Below are 19,338 nucleotides of genomic sequence, written 5' to 3'. Positions count from 1 at the left end.
TGGAGAAAGAAGCGCGGAGTGTATCATCCATAGGTATCATCCCCGTACACAGTATCGATAGCTTGTAGAAGAGGACTTCTCCAGTCTCTGCAAGATACATCTGATATGCCAGTGCTCACTGGACACCATGGGTAATAGTTGAATTATGTCTTCATGATAAGAGATGTATCTAAGTTGCTGTTAATGCTGGTGATAATTTGCTTGTCGTCGTCTTGCTAGTAAGCTTGTTCTCGCCACTGACTATAAAGGGCTAACGTGCGGCTTGTTATCTTTAGCCAGCTAGCTAATGTTATCTAATTGATCTTATAAGCCTATTGGCTCTCTATTAATTCTACTAATCGTGTGTAACGTGACTTTAAATCTGAGCTCAACCGCATGCTGTCTGTCTCTAACATTGAAAAAAAAAATGACATGATGAGATTATTTTGTTGAGATGGCAGTATTTTCTCTTAACCCTGCGGAAGAATACATTTTTACCCTGTCAATGTCGTGCTGCGGTCCGTTTACTCGTGGCAGTCAGTGATGACGAACACATGAAATGTTTTGACATTAGCAGTCCATGGTTTGGAGCGCCACCTAGTGGTAATGTGCTGTCTAAGGAAGTGCATCGTAGGTTGGGGCTTGATGTATAGTTTGTTTAGTGGTTGGAGAAGTGTTAAGAACTTTTATTAAGTAATAGTACTAATACCACGAATATATGTTGTAATAGTGGATTGTTACTATTGATGCAGTAACATGCATTTTGTAGAGAGTTGAAATAGTGCTAATCACATTGTTTTGTACTGCTAGGTGGTTATATTAGCTGTATAACAATGCAATGCATGTGACTCATTAATTTGTGTTGTTGTTTTAAAAAGTGCAGTTTTTCTCTATGAAACCTAGTGGAATGGAAGTAGTAGTAGTAATTTAATTTATTGATCCCAATTTGGGAAATGTTTCAATCTTAGCAGCATTTAAACAAAGCATTGTACATAATGTGAAAATGAAAAAGAGTAGAAAACAAACATAAATATAAAATATAAACATCTCAAAATAGATATTACAACAAAACTAAAAAGTAAAATGTATACATATTGACATTGAAAGATACACATTTGTGGACTATCTGTCAAATAAACACAATGTAAGATTTATAACAATTTTAAATGTTCAAGTAAAGTATCGCTAAACTATACTTGTATGGAGTACTAAGGATCACATATTGTCAAATTGGGTCTGTTTTTAGATGAATTGGGATCAAATGTCACAAAATTGAATGGGAGTAACTTCACAGTTAGCTATAATCAATGATGAATCAACAACAGCGATAATCAAAAGGCTTTTACCAAAAGCATTGGTTTAAAAAAAGGATATGAGTCCTTGTTATGATTCTAAGAGCAATAGCAGTGATTGGGATATCATGTGAATACTTTGGTTGAGCCTTTTTATCATGTATTCACAATTTCACATCCCTGCTGTCATATAACTGTCCGAGAACATAGTTCCTGCTGGTTAGGAGGCCAGAGTTGGAATAAATGATAATAGTTTGTTTAAAAATGTAATGCCAATTTTCATCTGCAATGCGTTCATTCAATTTGGCCTTCTTCTTGAATAAATGCTATATTTTGTTAAGTCTCATTTTGCACAGCACTATTGTCAGTCCTACCTGCAGACTTTAGAATGTATTAATCAACACTTCAATAAACACACACACTACCCACCCATTAAGTCACTTTTTAAAAAAAAATTAATAGCCAGCCCAGGGGCTTATCATCTGAGTGAACAAAACGCCTATCAGCATTATTTCACTCTAGGCGCCTTTATAATACAGTAGGAACACAAAGTTAGGCACATAACCTTGCTGTGTCAATCTTGAAAATATTGCTGAAAGGGTCCAGACTTATTCAAACCATAACCTTCATTATCTGCCGATAAGACACCGTCAGTACATTTTAGATGATAAGTGACGAAATGTTGCAGTTCAGAAATACCAGAGATATCTTTGTGGTCATATAGACGCAGTGTCGTCTTTGGGCTATTTGTCCACTAGAGAGCACTGACAAGTTCGATTTTCAAATGTAAAATGTCCTGCCTACAATTTGATCACAATCATCATGACCAAGTTAACGGATCATTATCAAACATCTTTGTGTGATCCGTAGTTGAAACAAATGTAAGTCTATTATTTGTCATCAGATATATTGTTGGTGCATGTTGGTAGAGCTTTATTTGATACATTTGTGTAACACAAAACATCTGCTTTTTTATTTTTTAATGTTTATTTTAAACTATGAGAGGATACTGCTTCCTGTTGCGTTCTGCGCCTAGTTGTCATGAAGATGAATCCGCTGACACTGCAAGCTCATTAGCTGTTATGGGTTTAGGATTTAGCCCTTTTGAGACTTGTAAAAGCAAAGTATGAATGTTCATTTCATATTTAAAAAAGTAGTTTGGCAAAAAAGGACACTAACTACTATCCTATTACTGTTATACATCTACTTGCAGCTAATATTGAATATGACAACATGTCAAAAATAGACTACTTTCATTTGGGACTAATTTAGATTAATTTAGACACTGACATATGTGGTCACCCCCGAATATCTGTAATTTGAAAGAAAAGCAATCAGATTCGTTTTAAGATTTCTCTTTACTGTAAAATAATAAAAATGGTGGCAGAATGTTTTTTTTTTTCTACTTCATTTAATATACATATATTTTTTTATAAAGATATCAGCAAAAAGGCACATCACAATCAGTGTTCATTTAAAATAATCAAATGACTAATTCTGTTTGGTGTTTTCAAATTAAATTCCCCATTTTATACGATTGAGGTAGTCTATGTGGTAATTGTGTGTAGTTTCTTACCACTTTCGTTTTTATTTCTCCCACACGACTTGAACGCACCACAGTATCTTTAGCATGAACTCCCCATCGTCTCTTCATATCCCACAATCCTGTTCGGTGTGTCTTCGCTGCTGTTAGAGATCAGCTGAGCGTCGCTGCAGTGAGTCCAGCGGCTCGGGTCCGCTCGGTGTCTCTCTGCTCGGGCATCTTTTAAAAAACACTGATCGACCGGAGACGGGGATTTTTATTTTACCGGCCGCAAGAATGTGACTCTTTCATCTATCCGGTTTTTGGTTTTTAACTCCGTAAAATGGTCCGCTGATCGAGTAGAGGAATTGATCACGTTTTTTATTTATTTATTAGTATTTCGTTCCTCATCTGTCCCCTCAGTGCGGAAAACACCTGGACCGGTCTCAGAGAAGCAGTGCGGGGTTAGGAGGAGATTCCAGGGTTTTTACAATATATAATATGTCCAGGCGAAAACAGAACAATCCCTTCAAAGTTGACTGTAGGTATTCCAGGTATTGTTATTTATCCATGTCACGTCCATTATCCGTATGCACATCTTGTAGCTTGTAATAGATGCATGCAGATGCGTTAAACCAAAGCAAGCCTTCAGTGGACATACTCCATACTCTTATGCATATACACAGTATATTGTTTTAGCAGCTGATGCTCAAATGTTATACATATGTTATTTAGTCATAAAAAACACGTCTTCTTGTTAGTGGTTGTGGTGGATATGATACTTTGATTTGCAGTTTGTTTGAGAATGCAGCACATTTGTTTGTTTCCCATTCCTCTTAATTTTTCCCAAGTGTTTGTATTGATATAGCTACACGTGTATGATCACTAAAAAAAACTGAAATTAAGTAAGTGCACTCATTGTCTAAATCAAACTCTAGGTAAATGCAATAGAATACAAAAATAAATGATTAGTTTTGTATAATTTTTTTTTACTTGGATTAGCATATCAATGGTAATACTTACATTCCTTGAAAGTGTCTGTCATTATTTTTGACAAATTCGACTATTGATAATGTGTTATTGTACTCATCACCTTGCTTTTCCTTTTCAATTCTGCAAAGTTTCAGATGCATGGTTGGGGGGGGGTAGTAGCTTATCTCACTATTTGTATGTCTTGCTCGAAGACTGGTGTGAAAGAAGCCCTGTGATGGTGTCTTTCTTCATTTCAGAGCTTTGGGCTAGTAATGTCTCTGGGTTTGGTTTTAAGCTGTCATTTAGAAAAAAAACACATGTCGGGATTTGATAAAAGGCAGATCTGTAGTGAACCTCAATAGCATATTGTAAATGCTGATCAGAAGGGACAAGCATTTCTGTTTCATAATGCATGCTGTCAATTTATTTGATCTGACATCTCAGTTCCAGCACATGATGACACGAATGCAATACAAAGCATTAGATATTTGAGTTTTAATCAAATGTTCAAGATCTTTCTGGTTCCAGCTTTTCAAATGCGTGAATATGGAAGATTAGTCCATAATAAAAAAAAATATTATTTGCAGCCACGTCAAGCACACAAGCGATTTAAAATCTGTGCACTTTAAGATGACAGTTGTTGATGAATGTATGTTGTGTCCTTTTCCACAACTTAAGAATGAGATGTATAAAGTATGAATTGCTACTATAAGTTTTGTTTTGACGAACACATCTCTGTTTGTATGCATAGCTCACCCACATATTGCCAGTGGCACTACGCTGAACTGAACTTTTTTACATTTTAATGAAATATTGCCATACAAATTTGCAAAGTTAACTTTAATCAAACTAAGAAATACCTGGGAGACTTCGGATGTGAATAACCTACTAGTGGCGTCCCTCGCTGTGCTTCCCCCCCCCCCCCCCTCCCTTTTGGTGTACACCATGCTGACTTCTTGAACACGCCTCAGTCCACAGTAAGGGATTGTCTTCTGTAATCTTCTGAAGTTATGTATGCTGCAGCCCTTCTTTCTTTAAACTGCTGCATCTCGCGACTGCAGTAATCCCTGCAGGCTAATGGGCTCATTTGCTGCTCTGTAGCGCTTCTACAAGAGTCAAGAGCGGGAGCTGAACCCCTCAGGAGGGTCTGGAGCAGTGTACTGCTGGCATGTGTTAGTGCACTGCTCCTCATGCTGTGACAAATTCCAAGACATTTTGGGGATTTGACAAGCTGTACCTCCCGCTGTGTCACTGTAGTGCGAGTTCTGGCACTGTGTTCGGCACGTGGACTCTCCTCTGCTCTGCCTTGATTGTTTTACCTGTCTTTTCTTGTGAGCTATGAATTGCATGCTCAGAGCTGTCCCCCCCCCCCCCCCCCCCCCCCCGAGAGAGTCAGAGCAGAGAGACAGACTGACAGACCAGACAGGCAGGGAGACAGTCTGACAGGCAGGCGGGCTGCATTACACACACACACACACACACACACACACACACACACACACACACACACACACACACACACACACACACACACACACACACACACACACACACACACACACACACACACACACACACACACACACACACACACACACACACACACACACACACACACACACAGAGGGAATTCCAGACAATAATACAACAGGGCTGTCTGTCTAGCTTTGAGTTCCTCCTTGAGTGTGATGTATAACAACAGCATTGTATAAAAGTTAATAAGATCTGAAGGTGGTGTATGCTTTATGGAGAGAAGTGGCTTTGTCCTTGAGGCTGACAGTTTATAGACAGTTAAAGTGCATGTAGGCCTTTTACTGTAAACATTCAGAAAAACTTTGTTTCTCCCAAGTTAGCTCAGCACAAATGTTTCAGTGATGGCTTTGTGCTTTCACACTGGCTGTATTAAAATCCCAATAGGAATGTCAATATTACTTTTCAGTTGATCAAGGAGGGGCACTTAGTATATATCAGGGGCCACAATAGTGGAAATCTTCTGCGAATAGAAAAATGGCTAATCCCTTTGCCTTCTTCTTCGTAACATTATCTCATCAGTTAATTAGAGTGAGAATTGATCATATGTCTGGACCACCATCCTCGCTGTCCTGCGTGTGTGTGTGTGTGTGTGTGTGTGTGTGTGTGTGTGTGTGTGTGTGTGTGTGTGTGTGTGTGTGTGTGTGTGAGAATATGCAAGACAGGGGCCCCAGCACTTCCTGCAGATTCAGACAATGTTGTGTGTCTGCATGTGTGTGTTTTTGGTGTCTGAAAAGAAGAAGGAGGGGGCTTTGAATTCAACAGAACCCCCATTGCTTGGTGTTTGAGTAGAGTTTTGGCATTCTGTCTTTTGTCTGTTCTGTTTTGAGCACTGCCCCTCCACCCCCCACTGCCACCACCCCCCCCCCCCCCCTCTCCTCTCTCCCTCTTCTGTGTCTGTTGGCTGATGAGTTTGTCTCTTTGTCTGGATTCAGTCAGACACTGCGTCACCTCCTGCCTACAGACACACAGACTCAGAGATAACATCACAGTGGCAGAGACTGAGGGAGGGAGGATGGGGGAGCGAGGAGAGACAGATGTACAGACAGAACCCTAGCAGTGGGGGGATGGGTATCTCTCACACATCAATCATTGGCTATGTGCCGTGAAGCCAGCTTGTTGTAGTAGTTCATAGTTCAATACTCAGTACTCACTCTACCTGTGCTAATGCATGCTTTGATTTCAATGGGGAAAAGGGCCCAAAGTGCTTTCACATACTAACTTCTCGCCAGTAGTGAAACAGTAGAATGACAAACCTCCCTGTGTGTGTGTGTGTGTGTGTGTGTGTGTGTGTGTGTGTGTGTGTGTGTGTGTGTGTGTGTGTGTGTGTGTGTGTGTGTGTGTGTGTGTGTGTGTGTGTGTGTGTGTGTGTGTGTGTGTGTGTGTGTGTGTGTGTGTGTGTGTGTGTGTGTGTGTGTGTGTGTGTGTGTGTGTGTGTGTGTGTGTGTGTGTGTGTGTGTGTGTGTGTGTGTGTGTGTGTGAGTGAAATACCTCAGGATTGTGACGGGGGCTGTAATTACTTGTCAGTCTCAGGTAACTCAAGTAACTCAAGTCAGGATCTTTCTCTGATCTGAGATAACAGGGATAGAAAGCACAGGGGAAGAACATTAGATGTAAGATGCCATTAATTTGATCTGCAGTGGGATGTTCTTGTGTGCATGCCAGAGAAGCTTTCAACAGAACTGTCTCCAATGAAGCTGTGTCGGCAGTTAAATACAGGTTTGCTCAGGGTCAAGTGTGATAATGGAACAAGTGCAAGATTTCTTTCCAGGAACCTAAAACCAACAAAACATAGAGTGTCATCACGAGGAGTTAATTGAGCCACATATTATCTTCAGGGTATGAAGCGTTATCCTCCCCCTCAGAGCTGATGGTATAGATATGGAAGTAGTCAGAGCTACACACAAGCAGGGAGGACAGAGGGCGAGCCAGGCTGTTCAGTGTGTGGGTGGTACTGAGAGAGAGTGAGAGAAACACACGGAGCAGCAAGGCAGCTAGCTAGGGGAAAAGAGTGCAGGCTGCTTCCCCCGTGGGACTGCAGCATGGCTGTGGAAGAACAGAGCTAGCATGTCTCTGCGAGTGTATATGTGTGTGAAAAAGTGGGGGTTGGGATGCAAATTAAGCTAATGTGTGTGTGCACATATATGTCAGTCGGCTCTGTCTTAGCATTCATTATGTTTCAGTGCGGGGTTGTTGATATAAAAGCAGCCAAATCAGGGGGGGAAATACATTCTTGTAGTGCTCGTTTTAAGTGGAGCCCAAAGATCTCAAAAAAAGTAGAATTGTATAAATAATTCACTATCTGGCACTCTGTTTTTTATTTCGTGGGTGGACTATGCTGTTCTGATGATAGGTTCCACTTCCTGTCGCCACCATTTTGTATTATTGTAATCATTTCTACCATTGTATTAAAGCAAAGTGTTCTGAGAGGCTCTTTGTATGTGAGTGGATAAATCCTAAACTGTGGGCTTTAGTCGAAGCACTAGTTCGGAAAAAGTCATACCTTCTTGTGGTATGCCCTGACAGTAGATGCTGTCTCTTTGTACAGTGTGTTGCTATGGAGATAAACCAATCATGCTGCATATATTATATGGGTGAAAAGGTGGATATTCTATTCTTAAAACAGACACAATTCATTGAAATATAAATATTCTAATCAACATATCTTTGGAAATCATGTTTTTGGTGAACCCAATCCCTCAATGGGAGGTCCTGCCACCATGGTGCAAAGTCATCTGTCTGTCTGTACACACTGCGTGGTTCACTGTGTGCAGGAAATTGTAGTTTATTTTCATACAAAGACAAGCTTGAACAATGTGAAACTTGATAGACGGGCTTGGTGTCTTATTCATGTCCTGTCCTCCTCACCTTTTGATGCACATGCAAACATAAGAAACAATTATTATTTCCACATCTTTAGCCCGTCCCACTGGTTTCATCTGCAAAACTGACTTGCAGTTCCTGGAATTGTGTTATTGATTGGTGGAAACATTCATTCATTGTTATTTCAACAACCAATACCAAGGCTCTTCTTAAACAGAGACATGTTTGCACCAAGCAACTCTACTATATCGTCAGCATTTGATCTGAGGGTGTTAAATATATATTGTGATGTAATTCTTGAACACCAACTTTATAGACAATCACAGCCCTTTTTCTCATTGACGCAAAAGCAAAAGAAGTTCCATGTTGAATATTGCTCATTCTTTCTTATAGACCCAGAGATGTTAATGCATAGATAGTTACCACATGACGACAAAATTGCTGATGTCAGGAAACCCATATTGTCTCATGGCCCCTTAGCTGTTCTGAAATTAATGTAAACCACTTCCCCCTGTGACTCATTGTTTGTTTTAAACGGTAACTATATATACCCGGCTATATGTAATAAAATAGGCCAAGAAATTGCAATCATTCACTGAAAACATATAGTCATTCTTCGCCAATTAAATGAGTTCTTCTTTAGCTGAAGCTAAGCAGCAAATCATAATTAAGGACCGTAAATGTTTCTTTTATAAACCGGTCATATTCCGCACCCACATCAGTTACCCAGGTTTGTTGCTGACTGAGGCTTTCCTTCTCTCTCCAGGGCCATTTCACACTTTAGGCATCACAGGACTTCAGCACACCATTAACATGGACGGCAGGGACGAATTCACCGAAGACAGTGAATGCTGCAGCAGCAACAACTCCCAGGAAGTACAAGAGCAGGATAGCATCTCAGGTAAAGGATGAAGGGCCGGGGCAGGGGAACACTGGAGGGACTCTGTGGGACGTCCTGGGACTGAGGGGCGTTAGTGAGAGTAAGCCCTGCTCTGTGTTCTGTTGTCTGTCTGTATTGATAGGGATGTGTTTGCCTCCATAGAAGACAGCGAGAGTGACCTTGACAACCACGGTGAAGACTCGTCCTCCAACACCTCCGCTGACGACCACATGTCCACCAAGAGAACGCAGTGCCGACTTCAAGGAGCGGGGGTCAAAGAGGTGAGGGAGGGGGGCAAATCCTGGTTTAAAGTGGTATTGTTTATGCCTTTGACAGTATTTTAAAGTGTCTAGTTTAAATATATGTTACAATATAGGCCTTCACTGTGCTGAGGTGTTGGTGGTGTTGCTGCATGTACATACAAACTCCAGAGAGCTATATTATTGACATGTGTCACAGTGTAGGGGCCTAGCTTCCATTTGGGAAACATGGCACATCACATGTGGCAAGACTGTTGGCTGTGAAAATGTAGAACTTAATAATCTCTCATCCCCCAGCAGTGCCTGAAACAGCAGTTGATGTGAATATTAATTTGGATATGGATCTGTGTAGGAAAACATACCACTGTATTTGATGGGTTTTGCTCAAGTTAATGCGCGAGTATATCGTATTTTACTAACTGTGGATTCACAGATAGTGAATATTAAGTTATATTAGATTCAAGAATGGCAGAAAATGCTGTTTTCAATCATGGATCTTTTCTATGTTATATGTGATATTAAACTGAATATCTTTAGGATTTGGACTCACAAAACAGGACTTATAAAGACATCACCTCAGGCTTTGAAAAACTTTGATGGACATTTGCCACGATGTTTGACATTTATTGGACCAAACCAATAATTGAGAAAATACTTAGCAAATTAATCAATACAATTAAAAGTAATCTGTATTTGCAGCCCTCGTTGCATACATGTTCATGCTAAGAAAAAAAGCAGATCATTTGAATGAATTACTTTGGGTATAGAAAGTAACAGGAAGTACTGATATCTCGTACATCTGAAATGTACACAATGTTTCCTTTACATCAGAACATCCGTCAAAACAGTGAAACACAAACTGTTTCAAGAAGTTGTAAGGCAGTGTGCAGATATATTTTCAAGCTCTTATTTTGACCATAAGATCTTTATTTGTTAAATCATCTTCAACCTCTTGATCGGTAGGTTTATATCAAATTGGTATAAGAGGTATTTATAAAAAGTAGAAGGAACCATGTCTGTGGGATGTGACAACTTGTGACAAAGTATCCGCCTACGCAATAAAGAAAATGGCAAGCGCTTTCATTTAATGGACTTGAACAGAACACCCCTGGCATCAGCCAATATGTTTTGTGCGCAGACCTTCTGTTTGAAAATGTCATGCATTTCAGCTTGTGTGTGAGTCACATCTGTGACAGCACACATCATCAAGTCACTGTTAATGAATCACTGGGGGTTTGTGGGAAATGGTGCTTAATCACGCTCTCAACACATCTCCATATACCACTTGTAGAAACGCTCCAGCTAGAAACATAAAGTGAGAAGTGACTCCACAAAGAAAAGAAATGTGCCGTGCTTTTAAGAATCCATCGTGTTATGTTTATAATCAGTTGTCAGCATACTAAGTTCCAAAGAGGAGGATGTACTCTAGTAGTTACTGTAGTTACACATTAACACATAATTACTTTCTGGCATTTATTGACTTTGCTAATACATAGCTGGAAACACAGCTGAAAAGTACAGCAGTGCAAACGTCATCAGAGTTCAAAACAGATTACTGCCAATTTATATATTAAAAGTATTTCAACATGTTTTTAATGGTGCTTGTTTTCTTCAGGAGAGCGAGGAAGGGGGAGACAACTGCATCAACTTTGTGTGTCCGCTCTGCTCACTGGACTTCAGCAGCCCTGAGAAGCTCATCTCCCATGTCTACCAGGTGAGAACAACACTGTCTCGCCTGTCCTAATATAGTACAGAGTTTACACCCCTCAGTCCGGTCTGTTTCTATAAGCTGGAGGTAGGCTGTAACCTTTAAAGCCCCTAAGTGGCTTCCAGCATCAGTACAGCACTCGACTGTATGATATAGTGCTTACTATGTCATGTGACTGCCTAGGAGTCTCACACTTCAAAAATATTCATTCATTTCACTGGACTCCACACCTTTCTCTGTCCTTTGTGTATGTGATCACTTAATATCCAGGAGCTGAGTTATACCTTGCAGAATGCTGACACTCAACCATGTTCATATCTTTTTGCAAATGGCGGGTATTTTGTGGTTGTTGTTGCTAAAGATGCTATCAGATGAGTGTAATGTTGAGCAATTACCACAGCGTCTCCCTCGGTCTGCATTCTTGGCACTGAAGATTTGAATGTTTCTCAAATAATTGTATTTCTAACATATTTAAATGTTTTTATACTCGTAGACTTTATAAAAAACAAAGGTTAAGCTGCATTAGTGTTCAATTTAGAGCACTAATTAAAAAAGCATTGTGGAAGTTCCCAGGATTTTCAACAGCATTTATGATAAAATGGCAACTCAACATGCTTATGGGGCGGTGGTGGCAAAGTCGATAGGGAGTTGGCTTGGCAACTGGAAGGTCACCAGTTCAAGTCCTGGCAAGACCAAGTGCTACCGAGGTGTCCCTGAGCAAAGTTCCCTAAACTTCTCCCCGGGCGCCGTTCAAAATGGCAGCACACTGCTCCTAACACTAGGATGGGTCAAATTCAGAGAAACAATTTCCCCACGAGGGATTAATAAAAGTCCATCTTATCTTAATTTATCTTATATCTGTATATAGTGTACAAAACTCTCCCATACCATCAAATAAGATTATTATTTTTACCATTTCTTAAAATAGATTTGATACGAATAATATACACATGTTCAATATTTGATCAATTTGAATAATTCACTATCTACAGTTTAAAATATGTTGAATGAGTCCATTCATTTTGTATGTGGTATATTTTAAATGTCCTTTTCTTTCCCAGTTCCATGTTCTGATCTTGTTTTGCTGTCATTAACAGCACACCAGTATGATGAGCAGCAGTAAGAGCTACGTGTGCCCGGTGTGTGGGCGCGCCCTGAGTTCGCCTGGCTCGCTCGGGCGCCATCTTCTCATCCACTCCGAGGACCGCCTGTCCAACTGCGCTGTCTGCGGGGCGCGCTTCACAGACACCAACAACTTTGACAGGTTTGGCTCATCTCCATAGAATCTCTTGTCTTTAATCCCCATTGCTTTCATATTTAAAAATAAACCATATATTTAGATGAATTATTATTATAGCCCCAAACTGTTTCTATTTGATTTAAAATTAATTACATCTCTATAAAAAATGACGCTGTTCTATATCAAAAATGTTAGGTCAGTTGCTTCCACAGTTATCAAGTAAATGAATTAATAATGAATGAATAATAAGTCATAAAAATCAATAATTCAAAATGCAGTTTTACGGTTTTGCTGCTGCTCTTTTCTATAGATCTTTAAACCTTTCAACAAGATCTAAGGGTTCAGTAAGCTTCAGATTATTTATCAACCTACTACAAAGGCAGCAGACCTCACTGATTTAGCAGGAGGAACTATTTTAAATAGCGCAGTAAACATTTTTATATAATTGTTAGAAATTGTTAGAAATCCTTGAAAGACGTAAGTAGGTTTTAATAAAAAAATTGGATGGAACTAAGTATTTGATTAAAAGGTGTAGAGAACTTTCTGAAAATGAAGTGATAATTAGTCTTACATTCAGCATGTTCCAACACAATGGAGCTGTGCTTCTCAAAGTAAGAGATCAGGCAGCAGGCAGAGCATGAGGGATGAATATAATTGGTACTGCTTTGACAGATTTAATGGAAGTAAACATGCAAGTTGCTTAGCAACCACCATTATGTTTCAGATTTGGACAGCAATGGCAAGGTCAGGACATGTAATCTAAAATGTAATCTGAAAAATCACGACCTATAATTATCGTCAGATGTAACTGCAAATAAAACACCATAAGTATAAACTGAGCGCTGATGGTGATGGAGTGTATTTATATGAGCTGTGAATAAAGGAAGATTTAAAGCACCTGTTAGGAAGATGTGTTATACGGTAGCAGTATGCTAAACTCCTCTCTCAGTTAAACGCAGGTCACGAGACATATTGCCTACCTCCTCTCTCAGATAAATAGTTGGGAAAGCATCAGAACAGGATGAAGCCAGAATAACTTGAGTCTAAGAATATATAACCATACGGACCAGGTGGTCCTAACAAGCTGTTGGCATGAACACAAGCAACAGAAAATGTAAAGTGTATTTTTCTCATTTATATTGCAAGCTGAATATTCCAAACAATACAAGCTGTTATTCGACAAATCGTTGTATTTATCAGCCTTTGATGCAGACTGGTGATAGTAACTAGGATACAGGACTTGGAACAGAATTGATCAAAGAGAGCAGCAAATGTGCCCTGATGTGCCCTGATGTTTCCTGATGTGCCCTGATGTGCCCTGATGTGCCTTCAGAGCTGAATAGGAGCAAAGAAATGGAGAAAATAAAAAAAATAACATAAAATTCACCTTTTTAAGCTGTATAAATGTAATTATAGAATTGTGTCAACTGAGGCAAGTGAAAGAAAACACACCAACATAAAAGGATGCAGTGATCAGGACGTCAGATTTAAGAAAGGAGAAAATATATATCAGAGCCTAATGCTTCTTAGAAAGCCTCAAGGCACAAGTAACCAGCTATTTATTCATTTACTGTGTGGTTTTCTTAGGGAGAAGCTGAAAGATGTCATCGACACCTCCAGGATGGATCTGATGGACGGGCGGGACACGTGCTCCATGTCCCTCTCCAGCAGCCCCATGAACAGCCCGGACCACGCAGCAGGGCCCAGCCCCAGCTCCTGTCAGGGCCCCCCCCCCTGTCAGGCCCCTGACCCCAACATGTGTCAAGCCCATCGCACCTGCCAGGCTCCAGACCACCACCCCAGCCAGTGCCACGGCCCCCGGCAGTGTCAGGGCCTGGGACCCTGCGCGGGCTCTGACCAAGGACCCTCCTTTCCCTCTCTGCCCGACAGCCTCCTCTCGGACGGGCCCTCACTGGGGTCCATCCCCGACGCTCTGAACTCCTCCCCCCCAGGCTTCCCTCCCATCTCAGACATCCTGAGCCCCATGCCGGTGTATCCTGCCGGAGTTCTGCTGGTGTGCAACAGCTGCATCGCCTACCAGCAGCTGATGGAGGCTCAGTCTCCCATGCGGAAATGGGCCCTGCGTAGGAAGAACGAGCCCGTGGAGGCCCGCATGTATCGGCTGGAGCGCGAGCGCACGGCGAAGAAGAACAAGCGGGCGTGCGAGTCGGAGGACGAGAGGGAAGTCAGGAGGCTGCGGGACCGCGAGGCCAAGCGCATGCAGAGGATGCAGGAGTCCGAGGACCAGCGGTCGCGCAGGCTGCAAAGAGACAGGGAGGCCATGCGCATGAAAAGAGCCAATGAGACGCCAGAGAAGAGGCAGGCCAGGCTGATCCGAGAGAGAGAGGCCAAGAGGATCAAGAGGCGGCTGGAGAAGATCGACCCCGCCCTGAGGACACAGATCGAGCACGACCCCGCGGCCATGGCTGCCCTCACAGCAGACATGAGTCTCTTCCAGTTCCCCTGCCCCATGCCGGTCCCTTCCATGGATAACGGTCTGTTCATGAAGATGCCCTAATGGCGGGAAAACATCGGGCCTCTAGCAGCGACTATAGCCGCTTTCACACCAAGTACTTAGCCGGTACTTGTCCCCGGTACTTGTTCCCCCCCGAACTCTTTAGTCCCTCGAACTGTCCTAGTAGATCGCGTTCTCACCGGAACAAGTCCCTGAGGGAGGATTAGGCAAATGAAGCCGTTGACGTCACTTCTTCTTCTTCTGCTTTGGGTTCACAAAACTTTTCGGAGTTTTACGGGGCGTGGTTTGCAATTCGCCCAGCCAATCAGACATTTTTAGTGTGGCCGACACACCCAAGAACCATTTCCTCCTCAGGAAAGTACTACCTCTCTAGCAGGGACTATCTGGGGGTGCAAAGGTTTGCGTGAACTAGGGACTAGTTCCAGACCCTTTTTGGTGTAAAACCAAATCTCCCCCCCATATCGGCCTAGTTCGGGGGGAAAAGTACTCCGGTGTGAAAGCGCCTGTTAACTCTGCCCTCTGGTCACAGTGAACCATTGGTTCACCTCCAGCTTCTTCTGTGTCGCACAGACTAACTAATTTATTACATTATAGAAAGCCTTGGGAACAGGGTTGAGAATGTTTCATATTGTATGGATGAGAGCATGTTGTAAAGAGATTTATCTGTTGGTCAGTGGTCATAGTTCATTCTAGTAGGAGCAGTTATACTTCCTTTGATGGCGGAAAAAATAGTCTTTTTGCACATGGACCTTCAGTGACGGGAGTGGGAACTTTGTAGCCGCAGGCCCCCCCCCCCCCCCCCCCCCCTCGTACTCGTACTCCGCCACCCCAGTGACTTGGGTTTAATGGTAGCTACACCTCTCTCTCCCTTTCCAAGCTGCCGCCCTGGGAAAATCATATTCAGTCAAACTCTTCTACCTCAGCTGTCTCGTGGCTTACTACGCTCCACCTCCAAGCTTCCAAAGCTCTTCATGTACTGGACAGAGGGTCTGGGATGTTTCCCACGATAACAGTGTTTCGTTGATCACTCAGGCAATTTAATAGGACACAAACATTCACTGGAGCAACTGATCTAAAATCACAGCAGTTCCACATTTCCCAGGTTTGATAGAAATGCTACTTCACAGGAAATGGAATGTTTTGTCCTATTGAACACGCCGAGTGTGGAGCATCATTCCCCCTCGCCTCCTGAGTCGTACAACTTGATGCATTTGTCTCTTTACATTTGCAAATATTTTCCCCTACGTCGTTACACTCCAAATATTATGCCAATGTCATTTCTTTTTTTTAATCTTTTCTGTTCCAAAGCTTTTCCAAGGCTCATAAAACTTCCGTCTGTGCTGCTGTTATTGTACTGTACAATACATTAGTTACCTCTTATATATTTCCACATTAAGGAATATTGTGCTAAAATGTTCCATCTAGTGTTCACAATGTTCATAAAATGATACTTTACTTGAATTCTGCCCACAAGGACACATTGGTTTTCCTCATGCGTTTATAACTACATAAAATGTGTAATTATTTACAGGATCATACACAAATAATGCCTCCTCTGCATGTGATGTTTTACCTCTAGTAAACGTGAGCTGTACCACTTAAATTGGGGTTATTTGATATCCTCCATCGGCAAAATTGATGGAAGCTATTTATTGATTCATATAAGGAACAGATTTTAAACTTGTGTACCTGTTTTTATATTTTGATCCCGACCATTACAGAGCACTGGGGCTAATCTCATGATACATACAGCCCATACTGGGAGAGAGATTTTTATTAATTCATTAACCTCATTCCAGCACATATTTATGCAATATGATGTGAATATATTTTTATTGTGAAAATGTTTTTGGGTTATTTTGTTACTGTCAGTGGTATAACATGTTTTAATTAGAGGCCATGTCTGGATATTACTTGTTTAATTTCCTGCCTGTAAGGTTACCTCCAGTTTTCTGAACTTCACCAGATGTAAACATTTACAATAAGCAGTTTCTGAAATATTCTCCAAAGAATATCAGAGACACGGTTCTGTTTGAGTCACTCCTAGACTAGAGTCCCATCTACCTGGCTGTTTGTCACAGCAAATTTAACAAAGAGGTTAAAAAAAAATAAGGGATATTCTTTGGTTTTATCCTCAGAGGCTTTCCTAGGAGTGCATCAAACCTCTATGCAACAGATGTGTTATTTATTCCAAGGGAGATTAATTCACTTTTCACTGAAACTATGCAGAATGCGACTTCAATGTAAAGAGTTTAGCTTCTCAGGCAATTGAACTTGAGGGCTCTGAACCTCGAGACGACACCCTGGTCCATAAGAATCATTTATAGATCTATCTTACGATGGGATAGCAACAGTGTTTGGCAGGTTTGTGACTTTTCTAGAGACACTTTGTCTCTGGATATGTTTTCTCTTCGTACTTCAGCACATGAAAGCAACAGGGTCTCACTGCCATCTGATTCATGACATACCGAGGCTTCAGGTGTCATTATTTCTCTCTTCTCTCACACTATGAATACTGGGTATTCTCAGAGGTTGCTCTTTCAAATTGCTGTGATCCCCTTCGTCCTGCAGTGGACGGGGGCGACAGAAAACGGTGGCGCCTGTGGTCTGACATATTATTGCAGAGGAAATACTCTGAAGTGGTGCTGGTGTTTTATGAGCAGCTCTCTCAGAATGGATTAGGTAAGCACTGCATGTCGTGAAACTGCACTTGTCCTAGAATGGTTCGATATGAGTTTGTGTTCTACTGTTAGTTTATGCCTGCCTGTTTTTTACAGTTTATTCAAAAGAAAAATGTTGTCAAAAAAAAGAAAATGTTGGCCTTTCTATATTAATTCTATCAGGATTTCCTCTCAATGTCCATGTTTACAAAACAAATGTCTGAACAAAGGCCAAATGAATGAGCTAACTGCTAATGGGAACATTCATGCTTGCTGCGATATCAATGCATTCTGACTGGATGCCATCCTGTTACTGGAGTAACAGATGTACAGATCGTGATGAAACCTGGTAAAGAATGTGGAAATAAACATTAACTTTACCATAATGGTATTGTCCAGTCTCGCTTCTCTCATTTTGCTTTATACACACAAATACATAATTGATTTGAATGGAGACGCTGACCAAGCATTTCTTTAACAAGGTGTTCTCTTAAAATGCAAAGGGTAGGTGGAGTTAAACGTTTAAGAATAATTATGCTTTACTGTTTGTTGGTGGTCTTTCTGAGGTTCTAGTCCACGGAATCTAAAATAAATAGAGAAACATGGCAGGTTTTGGGGAATAAAATAATGCATGCAAATTTAAATGAAGTCACCATGAAATACTTACAGCTTAGTAGACATTTAAATGCCACTGAATTCACATTATCAGTCGTTTACTTTGAAAACCGTCCATCTGATTGTTTACATTTTGCTTTTTTTTTTAAATGTTTAGGCAATTTCAAGTAGTGCAATTTTACCACATAAATAAATATATATAATTTTCTTATTTCAATGCTATATACTTGGTGGCATTTAAAATAAAGTAGTGGTTAGATTTGTATTACATTGAGTTGCTTATACGACTCAAGTTACTATACATTAAATGCATTTGCCAGCTGTACTTGATACTGTAAAGATCAAGTTTTGACATTCAAATCTAATTTAAACTCCCTAACCCGTATTAAGAACCTAAATGAATTCCCCCATAACCATCTGCAGCATTATCATGGTTTTATAAAGAGAAGTACATACAAAACACACAAATGCAACCAAAGAAACGCAGCACACAGGTTGGATAATAGTTTATATTTATATTTGTATATATATATATATATATATTATATTGTGTTTACTTAACAAACATGGTAAATGCAATGTCTCCAAGTTAGCTGTAACAATAAAAATACAATATCTTTGTGTCCTTAAAGTACATAGAATTAAAACAGCAAAACAAAAACAAAACCGCCCTAAGTAGTTCACAGAGAGGTACAAATATACAGTACAAATCTATTTTATTCAAAAACCGTACAAACAGAAATGAAACAAAATAGAGATATTAATGCTTTGTTAAAGTCAGGTAGGTGTAGGGTATTCTAAGGGAGCACTTTCGGTCGACAACTCTAAGGCTTCTGATAAAGATCAATACATATTGGTACGGCCATACGATATTAAAACTCACTATACAAAGTTCAACAACCTGGATTATACTTGAGGATTGAATGTTACATTTACATCATTGCATATATTTTGCAGATTTAGGCATTTTAAAAAATAAAAAGATGCTGTTTTTTGATAGTTGCACGTCACTTAAAAAGCCTTGTGCCAAAAATAAATCTGAAAATACACTTCTCTAAAAACTTTGAACCGTTCTTGTTTTTCCCGATTTAACTGGACATCAGCAACACCTAAATCTTCCTAGATTCCCTTTGGCATTAAATGCCGGATCAAACAGGAAGTAGTTCACAAGAAGAGTTACGATCCCCACTGCCAGCCTCACAAGACTTGATAAACCATGACATCACCACCGATGGAGCGCCATCTGTCTTTTCCTATTACTAAAAACCTAGAGTCTGTTGTCCAGAGACTCCGGGGGGGGGGGGGGACATCAAACACTATCCATTAATTCAAAAGGGTAAAAAAAAACTACTGAACTTGTGCAACCATAAAAACAACATTA

The 19,338-nt window shown here is 40.7% G+C and overlaps 1 protein-coding gene across 3 annotated transcripts; it reads left to right on the top strand.

Annotated features, from left to right (window-relative positions):
* Nucleotide 1: 1 nt before the first annotated feature.
* Nucleotides 2-17,728, top strand: znf821 (zinc finger protein 821). 3 transcript variants are annotated; one of them, XM_079662415.1, is made up of 6 exons: nt 2-131; nt 8,885-9,019; nt 9,161-9,279; nt 10,874-10,972; nt 12,064-12,230; nt 13,794-17,728. In XM_079662415.1, exons 1-6 carry the CDS (start codon nt 128-130, stop codon nt 14,722-14,724), a joined length of 1,455 nt encoding a protein of 484 aa, XP_079518541.1. In that variant the 5' UTR covers nt 2-127; the 3' UTR covers nt 14,725-17,728. The 3 variants fall into 3 exon arrangements, with proteins under 3 accessions (XP_079518541.1, XP_079518540.1, XP_079518539.1); XM_079662414.1 differs by lacking the exon at nt 2-131 and adding an exon at nt 2,960-3,334 and having other exon boundaries at nt 10,877-10,972; XM_079662413.1 differs by lacking the exon at nt 2-131 and adding an exon at nt 2,961-3,334.
* The last annotated feature ends 1,610 nt before the right edge of the window (nt 17,729-19,338 follow it).

This window comes from Notothenia rossii (genome assembly GCF_949606895.1).
Source record: "Notothenia rossii genome assembly, chromosome: 2".
In the NCBI taxonomy this organism is placed as follows: domain Eukaryota; kingdom Metazoa; phylum Chordata; class Actinopteri; order Perciformes; family Nototheniidae; genus Notothenia; species Notothenia rossii.
The sequence above is the reverse complement of the archived record's forward strand: the minus strand, read 5'-3'. Positions and strand labels throughout refer to the sequence as shown.